This window comes from Leiobunum rupestre, chromosome 3, assembly GCF_980474605.1.
Source record: "Leiobunum rupestre chromosome 3, qqLeiRupe1.1.hap1, whole genome shotgun sequence".
Lineage (NCBI taxonomy): Eukaryota > Metazoa > Arthropoda > Arachnida > Opiliones > Sclerosomatidae > Leiobunum > Leiobunum rupestre.
The window spans coordinates 26,442,843-26,458,764 of record NC_143386.1 but is presented as its reverse complement, the minus strand read 5'-3'; the positions used below and the strand labels follow the sequence as shown (position 1 = coordinate 26,458,764).

The 15,922-nt window shown below is 35.5% G+C and overlaps 1 protein-coding gene across 6 annotated transcripts in view; it reads right to left on the bottom strand.

Moving 5' to 3' along the window:
- The window catches only part of LOC149950964 (condensin complex subunit 3-like), a 54,521-nt gene that overhangs the window by 26,071 nt on the left and 12,528 nt on the right, over positions 1-15,922 (bottom strand). For all 6 annotated transcript variants that reach the window (XM_090167952.1, XM_090167955.1, XM_090167953.1 and 3 more), the window contains 9 exons: positions 15,374-15,550; positions 15,109-15,216; positions 13,564-13,683; positions 12,442-12,660; positions 11,495-11,676; positions 11,264-11,426; positions 8,981-9,178; positions 6,723-8,369; positions 1,727-1,802 (listed from right to left, as the gene is read on the bottom strand). In XM_090167952.1, the coding sequence (XP_090024078.1) occupies positions 1,728-1,802; positions 6,723-8,369; positions 8,981-9,178; positions 11,264-11,426; positions 11,495-11,676; positions 12,442-12,660; positions 13,564-13,683; positions 15,109-15,216; positions 15,374-15,550 (2,889 nt within the window). In that variant the 3' untranslated portion in view covers position 1,727. The remainder of the gene's footprint in view (positions 1-1,726; positions 1,803-6,722; positions 8,370-8,980; positions 9,179-11,263; positions 11,427-11,494; positions 11,677-12,441; positions 12,661-13,563; positions 13,684-15,108; positions 15,217-15,373; positions 15,551-15,922) is intronic.

Below are 15,922 nucleotides of genomic sequence, written 5' to 3'. Positions count from 1 at the left end.
CGACATAAGACATTTCTAATTTCTCTTGATTTGGGTTTTTTTTTGACATAACATGTAATACAAATATGGAAATAGTATACTAAAATAAAAAACCCACCCCACTAAAAAACCCACTGGGTTGGGCTTTTTGAAAAAAACCCGGGTTTTTTCGAACCCTGGCCGGATCCAACATTCGACTGAGTTTAAACTGTGATTAAAATGCCCAACAACACTTCTACATTTAGTGAAAATAACACCAATACTATTAGTATTAGGTGACTTCGCTCCTTCCAGGTAGGTTTTCTGTAAAACACCTTCCACCACCAATTGTAAAGTGTGACTGACAAAAACATGAGACGTGTGTACAACTTGATTCCATTATTGATTTCCTCATATTAGCTGCATTGTCTGTCACTATGTAAATAGGAATTGTGTCCAAATGGTCGTCGGTCATTATGGTTTGAAGGTATTTGTAAATTGCGCACTGAATGTTTTCAGTTGTGTGCTCTTGGTCAAATGGCAAACAAGCCAAGGTTATAAATTTGAGATTATAGCTGCTGTCGGTGTAGTGGCATGTGATACTCATGTAAGAATCCATCGCTTTTGATGACCAGAAATCACAAGTAAATGAAAATGATTGTAACTCTTTGATTGAATTTTTGATTTCAAGTTTTATGTCAGCCATCATTTTGGAGTAAAGGTCAGGTACGAATTTCCTGGAAAATTGGGTCCTTGATGGAATCTTGTATTTTGGCTCACATTAGTAAATCACATCAACAAAACCAAAATCCTCCACCACAGAATAGGGCTGGAAGTCTAGAGGAATCATTTGAGCTATTCTTTGTGTGATTGTCTTAGCTCTAGGGTGACTGGGAGAATATAATGTAGGCTTTGTATAATCTTCAATAGTGGTTTGTCTGCTCAGATTATAGCTCTTTTCAACATCCATAAGTGTAGAATATTCTACTACATGTTTAAATTGCATGTGTTTTCTCATACTTCAAGTATTGCTATGTTTCAGGTTAATGATTAAGTTACACAACTTGCACTGTGAACTGCTTCGATCAACTCTCTTCTCAAAATAATTCCACACTGCAGACTTCAAGACTTTACTCCTGGTCCTCTTTCTTGAATTAGGATCATTTGATGCCAAGGCTTCAGGCGTACCACTACCACCTTCATTTTCCTCTTCAGCACTTATATCGTCATCGTAGTTTTCGTTATTCTCAGTTAAAGATTCATCAGACATATACCCTTCGGAAGGTAAAATTTCCTCCACAAAAGGCTTTGTTGGTATTTCACGAACTTTAACTAACTTGAGATCATCGAAGTTAAATAAGATAAGAGCAAAAAGACCTTGCTGAATATTTGAGAAAGAAACTAAAACAACAGACAACCTGAGGCACACTTGATGCCGTGACTCATGGCGAACAAATCGAGAACTGCAAAATCGCTACGGCAGCGCCATTTCGGAATTTTTTTAATGCCGTATGAAAGTAACCAAGACAGTATCAAAATTAATTTTATTTTTTTAAATTGGACTCGTCAGGGAAAGTTTGGACTCGCTGTGGAAAAATGGACTCGCTGGGGAAAATTTTCAAATTATTTATTTACTCGTGTCCGCTTCGAGTAAATATTTTCCCTTTTCGGGGAATCGGGTACCCGTGCGAGTAATATAATGACCTATTTCGAGTCAGAGTACTCTGACTGACTCGATACCGAGTACTCTCACAAACCTAAAAATTACCTTATTTTCTTGAACGTAAGAGACTTTTCTTTTTACTTCTTAAATTATGGGATATTGACTGATCATTTTCTGAGCTCTAAAAGAAATTAATTTTTTGGATTAGTTGATTTAATTACTTAAATAGGTGAAGTTGAGGTTATAGGAACATTTAGACATTAAGGGCCCGGTGCAGAGACGTTTTTTAAATCTCGTAACTTTACAATCCTCGTAAATTTACGAAAAAGGGGGCGTGGCCAATGAACTTACGATTTTTTTCTCGAAAATGGTGTGCAGAGACAATAGGCTCGTAACTTTACGAGTGACTTTCGCTCGTAAAGTTACGAGGGCTCTGGAGGTGTCGTAAAGACGAAAACGGCGCGAAATATTGAAAACAACAATGGCGGAGTTTGTCGCTTTGCTCGCGATGCGAAGAGCTGAAGAAATTAATCGAGGAATAAACGTTGTTGAACCAGTAGAAAATGAGAGAATTTATCACGAGAGACCAGACCCTTTGGAGTTATCAGACAGAGTTTTTAGCAAATTATCGACTTCCAAAAAGGGTATTCATTAAACTTTTGGAAGAGCTAAGGCCCGACCTTGACCATGAAACATTGAGAGGCCGGCCAGTATCTGCAGCTTCCCAGGTAGGAAAATAATTTATTATCACTATGCAATTGTGTTTTACTACTATTATACACTTAAGTTAATTTTTTATACAACCTTTTGGAATACATTTTTTACATCGTACTCTTTCATACTCAAAACTGATATTTTATCTAGGCATATTTTTGAGTGACACAAAAAGCCATTGGTCGAAGAAAGTATCCTAAGACTTAGGAAAAGCACTTACCTAACCTCACCCCTTTCTTGAGCTAGGGGGAAAGACCAAATCAGAGAAAATTTGTTGTATAGTCAGTTTTTGGGAGATGTTTCACCCTCTATGTACCGTCGGAATGAAAAATTTCCATATGGCAAATAACTGAGTGAAAAACATTCTAAAATAATTTGGTCTTTCCAACATTTTCCCTCCGTGTGTTGCACTATAATGTTCATAATTTATGTTGCCACTTCTAATCATTGTTATTTTATATAGATACTCATTTGCTTGCATTTTTACGCTACTGGAAGTATCCAGTGGGTGACGGCCAATGATCATCGCCACATGGTGGAGAGATCCACAGTATCAAGGATCATTGGTCGTGTTACAAATTCCATCAACCAGCGAATGCACCGATATGTCAAATTTCCATCTACCCAGGAAGAACTTAAAGAAACATCTCTTGGATTCTTCAAGAAGACCAAGCTTCCTGGGGTCATCGGATGCATCGACTGCACCCACATACCTATCCAGAAGCCATCTGGTCCCGGTGCCCACGTTTACATGAACCGCAAAAAAACGCTATCCAGCTTATATGCGATGCCAACACCCGCATTCTGGACGTTGTAGCGGAGTGGCCCGGGAGCACTCATGATGCAAGCATTTGGGCTAACTGCGGCCTCAGGTCCCACCTCTCTTCCGCAAATTTGGAAGGGTCATGGCTCATAGGGGACAGTGGCTATCCCCTTGAGCCTTGGCTTATGAGACCCATACCACATCCAGAAGGTCAAGCTCAAGAGAGGTTCAACCATCGCCTCTGTAAGACTAGAAGCTGCATTGAAAGGTGCAATGGCCTCTTTAAGTCTACTTGGCGTGCGTTGAGTGATTACGGAGGCAATTTGCTGTATGCCCCGGATAAGGTTTGTAAATTTGTATTCGCTTGTGCCATCTTGTACAATTTCTACCTTGACGAGGGTGTTGATATGCCCGAGCCAATGGTAGAAGAGCAAGATGGCCCAAGCGACCAGGATCCCCCTGAAACCACTTATGCCCAATTACAGGTTCGAGCGAATCAAATTTTAAATCAATTGGTAGAAAACTTGAATAGGCAAAGAAATTTACATCAAGAATAATATCAGTTTTCTACAAATTGATTTGATTTGATTTTTCGGCCTGTAATTTTTTTAATTGAAACTACTCTGGCCCATAATTAACTTTCACCTTGGGGCATACTTCTCCAATGATTTTGTTCTCTTGTGATATTATTCTTTGTTATTTTAATACTGGTTCAATAACATGTTAATAATTTTTTTTAATTTAAAACCAAAAAAACTGCAATTAATTATAGAATAATGGATATTAAAATATTCTTAATTCAAAAAAGGCGCCAAGTTTTTTTAAGTTTGTTTTGTCTAATGTGTTACAAACCTTGGGTAGATGGAGGCTTCTTTAGGTAAAAAAAAACAGCTGATTGAGAGTTAAAAACACAATAGCTGATAAGAGGTACATGGTAATGAATTAAATAGTTTCCAAATGAGGAAAATAAGTAGATTACAAATATGAAAATATGGGAAAATATTTGTCTGGTAATTTATAATTTGTATTAATGCTATTTTTCAAAACCAATGATTTTATTTTATGTTTCATAGTTAGAAATGGGAAGTTCAAAGTGTGTAGTGGGTACTGCTGTGATACCAGGAATAAGATATAAAGGAACAATCAGATTTTCAACAGGTAATAGAGCACAGTGAATGCCAATAAGAATTCTAATTGCATTATCCAAGTGCCTAAAAAAAATGTAAAGAGAAATTTGGCCTCTTGTTACCATTTCGTAAAGTATTAAACCGAAAGTTTAAATATACCCTTCATGATTATTCGCAACCAACTGGGCTGCCTGGTTTAAAGTGTGTGGATGTTAGAGTCACTAGTGAAACCAGGGATTGGTTTCGGGGAGGGCACAGAAGGAAACAAATAAAACAAAAATAATCATTTGTACATGCAACCATACATTGGGGGGGGTGCAAGTAACATCTATGCCACGCCCCCCTGGCTACACCACTGAGTAGGAGAAGGTTCCTGGTCCCTGGGAGTTAACCTTTTTTTGTAACTCCTTTTTAACTTGTCACGTGAACCTTTGGTAGGTATAGCAGTTATATGTAAATTTATCTATATTTTCAAAATTCTATATCCACTAATCAACATTCTAAGGTAGCCATAATTACTGTAATTCAATTCTCAGAGTTTTCTAGGCATTTGGTTAAAATCCCCTGGGCCCACGAGGGACTGGTTGGGGGCCCTCAGCTGTAGGAGTCCATTGAGGTGTCTAAAGGGAGGATGCCAATAACCAATTTAAAACATTGTAAAGGCTTTAGGGGGGTGGGATTGCCAATCAACAAAACTTGAAAAATGTTGTATGATCTTGAGTTGGGGGCAAATAAACAAACATTCCAATGGAAAAGGCCCCCTGATTATAACTATTGCCCTCGGCCCCAGAAAAGTTATGCCAGCCCCAACATGTGGAAACCCTCTGATTACTCTTGCAAAATATGAACTACAATACACAGTTTCTATTTGTGGTGAAATAAGTCTTTTTACCAAGATCAGGACTCTTTTTGGAAGTTCATAATCAGCTTAAAACTATTAATTTATCTCTCGTGTTATAAAGAATATGAATGTGGCAACTGGACTAGAGACAACATTATCTGTAGGAACAATTCTGCACTCAACAGGTACCAGAGCGTTGTGAATTCCAATAAGAATGTTATTTGTATTATTCAAATGGTTTGAAAATGCAACAGCGAGTTGGGAATTTTGAGACCGTTGGGCAACCATTTCAGTGTGTATTAAGGACAAAATTTGATTTAAACGTTCCTGATTATTAACAACTGACTGGGCTGCCTGATCAAATGTGTCAGCGGATGTTACAGTAGGAGTAGGTTCCGGCGCTCTGGGAGTTTGCCTTTTGTGACATCTTTTTGTTTTGTCATGTGAACCTTTTATATTTCCCATAATTTTTGACAAAATAACAGCCTTTCAAAAATTATCTACATGTAATTAAGTGTTAAACTTGGAACTACTAATCGAAAACTGCATTCACTCTCTAATGACCAAATGGAGGTGAAAACTGAATAGCTGATAATTTTTGCGTCGAAATTCCCGCTTTTCTATTGGCTAGTAGGTGGGCGGAGCTTCAATAAAAACAAATTCCAAAATACCAGACTCTTCATTTACGAGCGCCCGAAAAATTGTCTCTGCACCGCGATTTTGATTTACGAAATCGTAACTTTACGACATCGTAAATCCACTCTCGTAACTTTACAATCCTCGTAAAGTTACGATAATTTTTAAAACGTCTCTGCACCGGGCCCTTAGTCGCAAAGGAGTGCATTTCACTTAGAATCTTTAGTAACATTATGCAAAAATTATTTGCTTCATCAGGGCTTTTAGCATAGTTCAACGACAGTAGAGATTTTTGTGAATGCTCTGTTGAGTAAGTCTATAATATTGTTCCATAAATTCGTCACTTTGGGGAATATTTTACTGAGAGCTAGTAACGGAATGACGTCATCGCAAGCAGAAAATCGCCTCCTAGCAAGGCGCTGTCAAAGGCTACATGTGACGTGTTAGCAAGCGGACGCAAAACATTGACGAAGCCCATAATGCAGTCCATCTTGTGAATAGCACTCAGTAAAATTTTTGTGAAGAATAGGAAGTGTCACACTTATGGAACAATATTTTAGACTAATGACAACATTAATCACTTTTAAAAGTGGAAGGATTTTATGAAGCAAAATAAAATTAACGCAGATCAGATACATTTATACCGTATTTAGACCTATGGTTTTTACTTTGATCAGGAGCTAATAGTTTTAAATAATATCCATTAATTATTAATCGGAATGTGCCACTGGGCATGCCATTACTAAATAGAGACGGAAAACCTAAGTTTTTTGTGGCACTACCTTCAGGATTATTTTATCATCTCAATCCTAACAAACGTTTTCAATGATATATAAAGACATCCTACAAGTTATAATTGTATATGGTTAATATAAAATTGTTTTTAAAATAAAACCGAATAAAGCAAACATGTAAATCTATCCTTCTTATACAGAGCTTTACTAAAGGAACCTTATGATAACATATAGATAAGGACAAATGTTTTTTACTTCCAAATTGATATTAGCTAGCTGAACTTACCTCAAAAGAGTCATCTGACGAGCTTAACTGAAGTCGTGACCTTGATTTATTAGATCTTTTAGATACATTGTTTTCATCTGAACTGTATTCTAAAGTTGATAAACGGCCTAAGACCTTTTGACCAACAACAGCTTTCTTATTTAGTGCCTTTTTGGAAGAGTTTGCATAAATTCTTGTATTAGATTTTGAAACAATAGGTTCTTCAGAAAATGAACAGTCATCTGTTGAGATGTTTTTATTTCTCCGATTTCTTTTGGAAGATGGAGGAGCAGGTGAATCGTTAGAAGCTAAATCTCTATTCTTATTCGGTTTTCTCTTGCGTTCTGGTTGCGGTGATGACAGGAAGGCTTCCGATACATCCGAATCAGGTATAGTGTTAATTGTACTTGGAGTATTTAGTCGATGAGATTTTCTTACAGCAGATACAGGTGTCTTAGGGGTTAAATCAGAGTCATCACAAAGTAAACTGCCATGAGCTAAAGCTGTGGTTGAAGCTGCAGTTTTCCTTTGGCCAGTGGATGGAGGCGTAAAATTTGACCGACTTGAATTCCTCATAGATCTAGTTAATCTAACAGCTTGTGTTGAATCAAGTTTACTTTTATTTTGTGCTCGAGATGATTTAATTGGTGACACCTTTGGAGTAGAAGATTCAGAAGGGGCGATTGTTTTGCTTGTAGTGCTTCCTTGCGATACTGGTGAGGATGAAAATATATCCTCTGAACCAGTACTACCAGTATTTGGAACTTCCCTTGCTGCTAATTGGGTTGAAATTTGACTTTTCCTTGTTTCCCTTGTACTTAATGTTTCCTTCTGAGAATTATTTTCTTGTGATAAAAACTTTGTTCTTGATGAAATTGATTTACTCTTGGCAGAGTCATTAGATGAGGACTGGGTTGCTGTGGATTTTCCAGACCTTGTTAATCGTTGTATTGGAGATGTACTATGATTTATTTTAGATACCTCATTTTGCGAGGGAGTATTCTTAGGAGTGGAAGTTTTCTGGGAGGATTCTTGACTACTAAGATTAAATTTTTTCAACAATTCAACACCATGTGGATAGCTTTTCCTGCGAGTTGTTAATTGACTGAAGTTTTGCTCTGCTCTACTTTGAGATCGTGTACTTACATTTGGAGACAAAACAAGATTAGCCTTATATTGATTTTTTTCATTGGTTTCCAAAGTTGTACTTTTTGTAACATGATATTTCCTTATCTCTGGAGTTGTTAATTTGAAAACCAATACTTGTACTTTAGATCTCTTTGCTTTTTTCTGCGAATCTGTAAGTTTTACACTGTCATATTCATCTATATTATCTTCACTATCAGATAATCCAAGCGATACTGGTTTCGAAGTATTTTTATTGCTTGAGCCTTCAACAGTTTCAAATTTATCTTTTTCAGTAGTACCTATAGCTAAGGCTTGAGAAGCCTTTGCTTTAGGTGTTAGTTTTATTTTCGATAACAGGATAGGGCCATCAGAATCACTTGCAGAGCCTTGAACAGCTGGATCAGTTTCAGATGATACACTTTCAATCTTAGAATCTAGCATACTATTTGTGTCAACAATTGTCACCTCAGAGTTCAAAATCGCATCTACTATCTTTGTGAATGTTCCAATGTTTCGTAAAGTAGTTTTATCTCTTACTCTCTGAAAAATTTTAACATGGATTTATTAAGAAAAATTTAAAAATAGATTCATTAAGAATCTGATCTGTGTCATGGTACAGTTTCAATAGGTCCTGCCTTGCAGGTTTCACAATCCCACTTTTGTTGCCCTTTAAGTACCAACCCTTACCAAAAATAAGTTGGATTTCAGTTTGTATTTAGTTTGTATACACATTATTAGTTGATATTGAGTTGGTATTAAGTAGGCTCAAGATGTCAGCATATTTCAAGTTACTATTAAAGGGGTAATAAGTTGTTATTCAGTTGGTAGGAAAATACTGCTTTTGCTAAGTTTATAATTAGTTGGTTTTTAGAAGTCAGGAAATTACATAATATTTTTAAGTTGGTTTTGAGATGTTTCCCTAGTAGGATTTAAGTTGCTTTTAAGTAGTTAAATGTAAATGTTAATTCTGGTTTAGTTGGAAATAAGTTGATTAATATAGAGGATTTAAGATATTTTTAAGTAGGCATTTGTCCCAAATACAAATTGAAAACCAATTAAGTTGAAATACAAGTTGTCCTAAGTGGTTTTTAGCCAACTTATTTTTTGGTAAGGGAATAGTCTACCGTTGAATTTTAAAAACTAAAACCTACCCGGTTAATTTTTATGATAAGTGTTTTTATATTTTTATGAACTGGCAGACAACTAGAAGATAAGTAGAGGTTTGCTAATATTTGACTCCACTTTTGGTTTGAAAAATAATTCTCCAGATCTTTCAATATTTCAAGGCAAATTTTTTCAGCAATTCTGTCATGTGGCTTAGATTCTTGAACATCTAATTCTCCTTCATTCTAAAAACAAGAAATGTAACTATATTACTACTGTGCTCTTCAGATTCTAGTTGAACATGAAGTACTTTAGTATATTATTATTATTATTATTAGTTCCCATAAATAAATTAAGCTTAGTTTATCATTACGTAGCACTTCAACTTGGAATAAGACAAGCCAAGCGCAACAGAATACTACCTTCAAATTGATTAAACAAAACAAACCTAAGAACATCTGTAACTTCAAATTCAAAAAACATTAGGGTCAAGCTACTTCATGCAGTTGCACAATGGACCTAGGGTCGAAGTGTGCGGGTTTCCACCCCTTTCAATAATAATAATAATAACTTCATGGGCTTGATAAAAAGGTCATCAGCTAAAGGTATACTAGAGCTATGAATAATACTTCTATATTTGGGTGTTAAATACAATTTAGGGTGAAGTGCACTACAGCGGCCTCATCGAATTTTATATTAATTTTGGTTGCGCCTGATAGACCTTGTCACGTAGATGCCGAGGGTATTTTTTATTTTGGGCCGCAAATGATTATTTAATTGTTTAACTTAATTTTTTTAATTTAAAAAATTTCTCATTTCATTGAATTTTATATTAATTTTGGTTGCGCCTGATAGACATTGTCACGTAGATGCCGAGGGTATTTTTTATTTTAGCCGCAAATGAGTATTTAATTGTTTAATTTAATTTTTTTAATTTAAAAATTTCTCATTTTCATTGAATTTTATATTAATTTTGGTTGCGCCTGATAGACATTGTCACGTAGATGTCGAGGGTAATTTTTATTTTGGCCGCAAATGATTATTTAATGGTTTAACTTAATTTTTTTAATTTTAAAAATTTCTCATTTTCATTGAATTTTATATTAATTTTGGTTGCGCCTGATAGACCTTGTCACGTAGATGTCGAGGGTAATTTTCATTTTGGCCGCAAGTGATTATTTAATTTTTTAATGTAATTTTAAATTTCTAATTTTTGGGCATTTTCACGTGATTCGTTGTACTTATTTCCGTCGTGTGTTCGCCGACACCACAGTTTTGCTGTCCTAATGAATTCCACGTGATATTCCCTTTTTTTTATAAAATCAATTACAGTTTTTGTTCATTTTCTCGGTGTTTTGTATTTTTGGGCCACAAAGTGATATTCCCGTACTTTATCAAATCTATTACAGTTTTTGTTCATTTTCTGGGTGTTTTCTATTTTTGGGCCACTTTTTTTCTGGTTGAGATTAAAAGTATATACTTGATGCGTAAGGCTTGGTACTGTCCTCTAGGTCGCGTTATAGATGGCCCATCGCTTTTTTTTAGTATGGGGTTGGGGAGGCGCTGTGCGCCCCCAGCGCTTGAGCGAAGTGAGTGCGCGGCGCCATCAGGCGCCAATACGGGGAGTTTAGTAACGTCTTTTACGTGTTTTGGAAGTAATTATCTTCGTCGGGTTGTCGCCTTTTCCTGTCAATTAAATGCTTCAAACCTGTGCTCTTTTTTGTTCATATTTAAGTTGATACGATTTCACTAGGTACGATTACAGCAGGCTCACTGTCAATGCATGGAATGGGGCTGGGGAGCGTTAAAAAAGTGGTGTCGACGGATACACAACGAAAATATTTTTTAGAAAAATGTTACTAACTCCTAAAATGACGCCCTTTTTAAAAGTTAAGTTGATTAAAAAATTATCATTTGCGGCCGCAAAAAAATTGGTTTAGTAATCTACGCGTCAAGTGCTACATTCTCCGCCACAAAAAAATACAAAAACACGGTAATTCCCTAAAATTACAAAATTTTTAAAATTAAGTTAATTAATTAAATTATCATTTGCGGCCCAAAAAAAATTAGTTTCATAATCTACGCGTCAAGTGCTACATTCTCCACCAAAAACAAACGAAATTACATGAGGCCGCTGTAGTGCAATTTTGCCAAAATTTTTACTACATAAATGTGGTATTTGTATTGTATTGTTTGGGGTATTTAAACCACACTTCGACCTGAGGTCCATAAATATTGAATTAAGAGGGGCTATAGCTCACATGTTAAATAATGTTTCTACTATCATATAAACCATTTAAAAAAGCATTTGATTTATTTAAATAGCATACTCTCAATGATATTTCAGCATCTATATCACGGGGTTGAATTAATTCCAGAAGTACTTTAGCCATGTGAACTGAATTAACTCTGGATAGTGGACTCGTATTTGGTGCTTCCAGCACAGTTAAAAGGCTTGGAATAAAAGCATCTTCAAAACTCTGCCTACTATGCCTAATGAAATAGAAAATATCTTTAGCTTTTGAACTTAAATCTATTTATATATATTTTAAAATACTAACCTTCCGTGTGTAGCATAAGTGGGTATAAACACACCAAGGAAGTGGAACAATAAAGAATTTGTGTCAGTTGATGGATTGAACCAAAGCAGGATTAAATGACTTAAAAGTTCTGAAGAGTAAATGTGTCCAAGGAGAAGCAATTTTCCCAGACCCTGTGCTGAAACAGCCCTAATGTCATCATACTACAAAAGAAAATATATGCATCATGAAAACTATGCCAAGAATTTATTCAGTGCACACATTATGAGGTACACCTTACTAAATGAGTGGTTTTTGGAGAGTGCTAAACTATGTTCCTACAACTATTGGCAAAGCAATTTTCCTGATACATCATGGTGCAAGATAGCCTCAATAAAAACCAAGGTTACTCTCCATGTCATTGCTAACTGAACCAATCTTTTAGCGAAGAGGTAAAATGATTAACATTTAAACTAAATTCGTTCGATGTTATATTACATACAAGAAGCAATAAAGTAAAACCTTAAGGAAAACTTTTTGATGCAGATTTTAACTATTCAGGGAAATTTATGGAAAACTTTTGGGCCCCATAAATTTCTCTGGTTTATACTAAAAGAAGTGGGAATTTCCCCAATTTTTCTGTCGACAATCTAATTCCCTGATATTTCCAGGTCTGTATGAACCCTGCAAAAGTCTAGCGTTTAATAGTTGCTTAGAATGGGTGCCAATTATCTCAGTCAGCCTTTTCAGTTTACTCGAAGCCACGTTTTAAAACCAAGAATTTAGCTTGGCAGATTAAAATTCTACAGTTTATGAGCTTCTTGCATTGTACATTTGAAACCCTCAGGGTTTAGGTGTGAAAAACAGAATATGATTTTTCATTGAATTATTATATTTTAGCAGAAATCAAGAACAGTACCCGTATTGTAGTGGAAATGTACAATTTTCTGCTGAAGTTCATATGAAATCAACAAATTTGAAAAACCTACTTTGCTGTCAAGATGAGATTTTAAAATTGTAACAATATTTGTAACGGTTTTTGTTTTTCCTTCACCATGTGGTGGTGTTTCTTGAAGAAGCAGCGATGTTTCATGGTTTTCATCTTCCACATTCTCTGTTTGAAACATCTCAACACCGTGCATGTGTAGTAAATCATATATAACTTTTAAGGCCATAAGCTGTATTGTAGGCTGATCCATTTGAGAAATCTAATACATACAAAAAATTCAATGAATATATAATAACTCATAGTAAATTTGAAAAATATGCAGTTAATTTCCATCAAGAAGTGTGTCAGTTTTAATACTTTCCAATGCTTAAAGAGTACCCTAACGTTCCAATTGAGATGGAGACATTGAAGGTCAAAAGTGAATAAATTACAGTGGTTAATTCTGTCAAGTGGCTTAAAATTTATACACCTGTATTATCCCCATGTACTTCCTAATTCTTATCGGGTGGCACTATTTCTGCTTTTAAATGCATACGCTTGTTTTCCCTTTTCAAATTTTAAATAGGGAATTAAATTCAGTTCAAAATCAATCTAACCAACAAACTTTTAGTAACCGTCTCTTAAGATACTGCTATTACAGTTTGAAAAAGCTAAGAAACAAAAAAATAGAAGATATTGGGTCATCGAATCATTTTCATTTCAAGTCTACAGAAAACCAAATTGTTACATTCCATATAAGTTAAGATACATCTAAGAAATTGAGATTGAGTGATGTAGGCAAAAAATATTATACATAAACTATTGTGAAACTAGAATCAGATCTATCTTCTCAAAGACACAATAATAAAACGAACTATGAACTATACCATATGATATTCTACAATTCAACGCTGGAAGATGAAGCTTCAAGAGGATTTAGTGACTTATTTCCATGGCTTTGGTTTAAAATAGGGATACAATTTCCAACCAAATGTTGCCTAATGGGTAATTTTATTTAAACAATGATCAGTTAAGATTTATAATTTGTATGCTGCTATAATTCTACATACACCCTGTCATAATTCTGATAGCCCACTGTTTAGCAAGAAAATAAGCGGAATAAATTTTAAAAACTATTTTGCTATAGTTGTATATGGGCTCCTGAAATAATTGAACAACTTACCTGAAGAAAAACCACAAAATACATGTTGGCTACTGTAAGATTAATAAGAGAACAAAGCCCAACAGCAAGAACTCCTTGTTTGCGAACTGCAGGATCTGGACTGTGCAAACCAGGAACCAACTAAATTAAATTTAACTTAATTAGAAAAAATCCACTTAAAAACAGTAAAGCAAGTTTCAGTATCATGTTTTGGTTCTATTAGTTAGTTTCCAAGTTTAATAAGCTGAAAAAAAAGCAAACTAATTATAGAAAATTAAAAATGGTAAAATTCCAAAGGAGGCTCATCCTCAGTAACACATCTTTTTACTCTGATCATTTTGACTTATCAACTGAAATTGCTATGCTTGCATTTACTTTTTACCTGTGCCTCGTCTCCCACTACAAAAACTTTTCTACAAAACCTAGAGACTTATATTGCTTTGAGCACTTTAAAATACTTGGGTGTTAAACCTAGGAGCAACAAACACAAGAACGCAGCTAGCCTTTAAACCCACCAACGCAGTGCTGGCTGTGCTGTGTACAAATTTCATTGCACAAGCCTTTTCACTGAACATTTTCCCCTTCATATGGCAGTGTGTCAGAATTTATAGCCCGGTGTACCTAGTAACAGAGACCATACCATCATCATAGTGCCCTACGCCAGCGTCCACCTAGCTCGGACAGGTGACAAATCCAGCATGGGTAGCAGTACCCTACCTACGTAGGTAAAGAGTCAAACCCTTTGGAGAGAGCTCCTAAAGGGGAACGACGAGCACACAGCAGTCCAAGTAACCCGGCACAGCTGGCACCGGAGATCCCGGTGGGAGTCCAAAAGGCCGGGAGATGGGTCCGCCGCCCCACAGCAGGCTACCCAATCCGCCGAGGCGACCAGTTTGCACGGACCCTCTCCGAAGCTCAGTATCCCACTCCAGATGGCAGCAGGCGCTCAAGCGTCTAACCAATGAAAACTGTACACAAGAAAATGCACGACTTTTGACAGGTTGCGTTCTCCTTGTGTGGGGTGCTGTGTTTGTTGCTCTTAGCTTAAACTATGTACATTTAAAAATTTATATCTGTCATATGTCATAATATAAAGTGCAATATCCCTAGAAAAGTGTAATTACCAAATTATCATGTAATATTGATAGAATTTCAGTGTAAATTAATTATTATTTGAAGTTTTTAAAATAGAATAGAAATGGAATTTAGATCTTATCTGCGCAAAAATCCTATCTCAGGATCTTCCCCCAAAAATACTACCCTACCACAAACCAAACCAAGTAAGATCATAATGAAATTTTTAACAGTAACGGAGCACTTAGAAGGCTATTATTACTGTTTCTCTTTGTTCATGGAGAAATGTTTAGAGAAATAAAGGCGGCATCTGACTTCTCATCAATTTCGCTTAGCAATCTTGCTTTTATTAAATATGAAGCTCTAATAATAGTCACCCTAAATCCAACTCAAACAAGACGTCAGTGTAAGGATTATTGGGACTCAAATATTTTGCATATGGAAATCCCCCTGAGAAAAATACTAATTTGTAAAAAAAAAAAGTTTTCATACCAAAGAATCCAATAAAGTCTGCAATGTCGGAGTCATTTTCTTGAAAGGCGCTTGAATCATTAGCTCAGTTACTAGAGTTATACATTTAAGAAGTGTGTCGGAATCAGTCTAAAAAATAAACAATTTTGGCAATTATTTTACAGTAGAAATAAGCAATGTTGGCTTACAAATCTAAAAATTTAGTTTCAAGGAAAATAACTTCAAATATACCAAGATTTAGTTCTAAATCTTTGTACTAAAGGCACAAACAAATTAATCAACTTACTCTTTCAGTTCGCACTTCTTTGGTACAAGGCATGAGATCCTTTGTTAATTTATCCTTTTCCAATTTCAACTGGTCTATCTGTTCTTTAGCTTCATGAGCTTTGTCAAATTCACTCTTATCAGCAAAATCTTGCTGAGCCTGCCTTAATTCATTTATCTGTACAGTTATTTCCGCTATCTGAAATCAAGTACAGAGCTTACAATAAGAATATTTACAATGCTTTTAATATGAGACTAATATTAATTAACATTATACAAATGTTGCTAATATACTAATGAATTTAATCTTCTGGGCAGTGAGCAAAGCCTCAGAACCATTCGCCTTTAATTCTGCGATATCTAACAGTTTTACTCAAAATGCTTTGGTATTTCAAACAAAGAGTAAGATGCACTGGGGACTAAATTTTTGTGTCAATTGATTATATCCAAAAAAAGGTCATCTAGCTGATGGCTACTTAAAAATATTACCAGTTAAAAATTTAATGGCAAGTGGCAAACCAAGAGTTGTTATACTTTTGGTACACAGAGCTGCAGCTTATAACGGACTTCT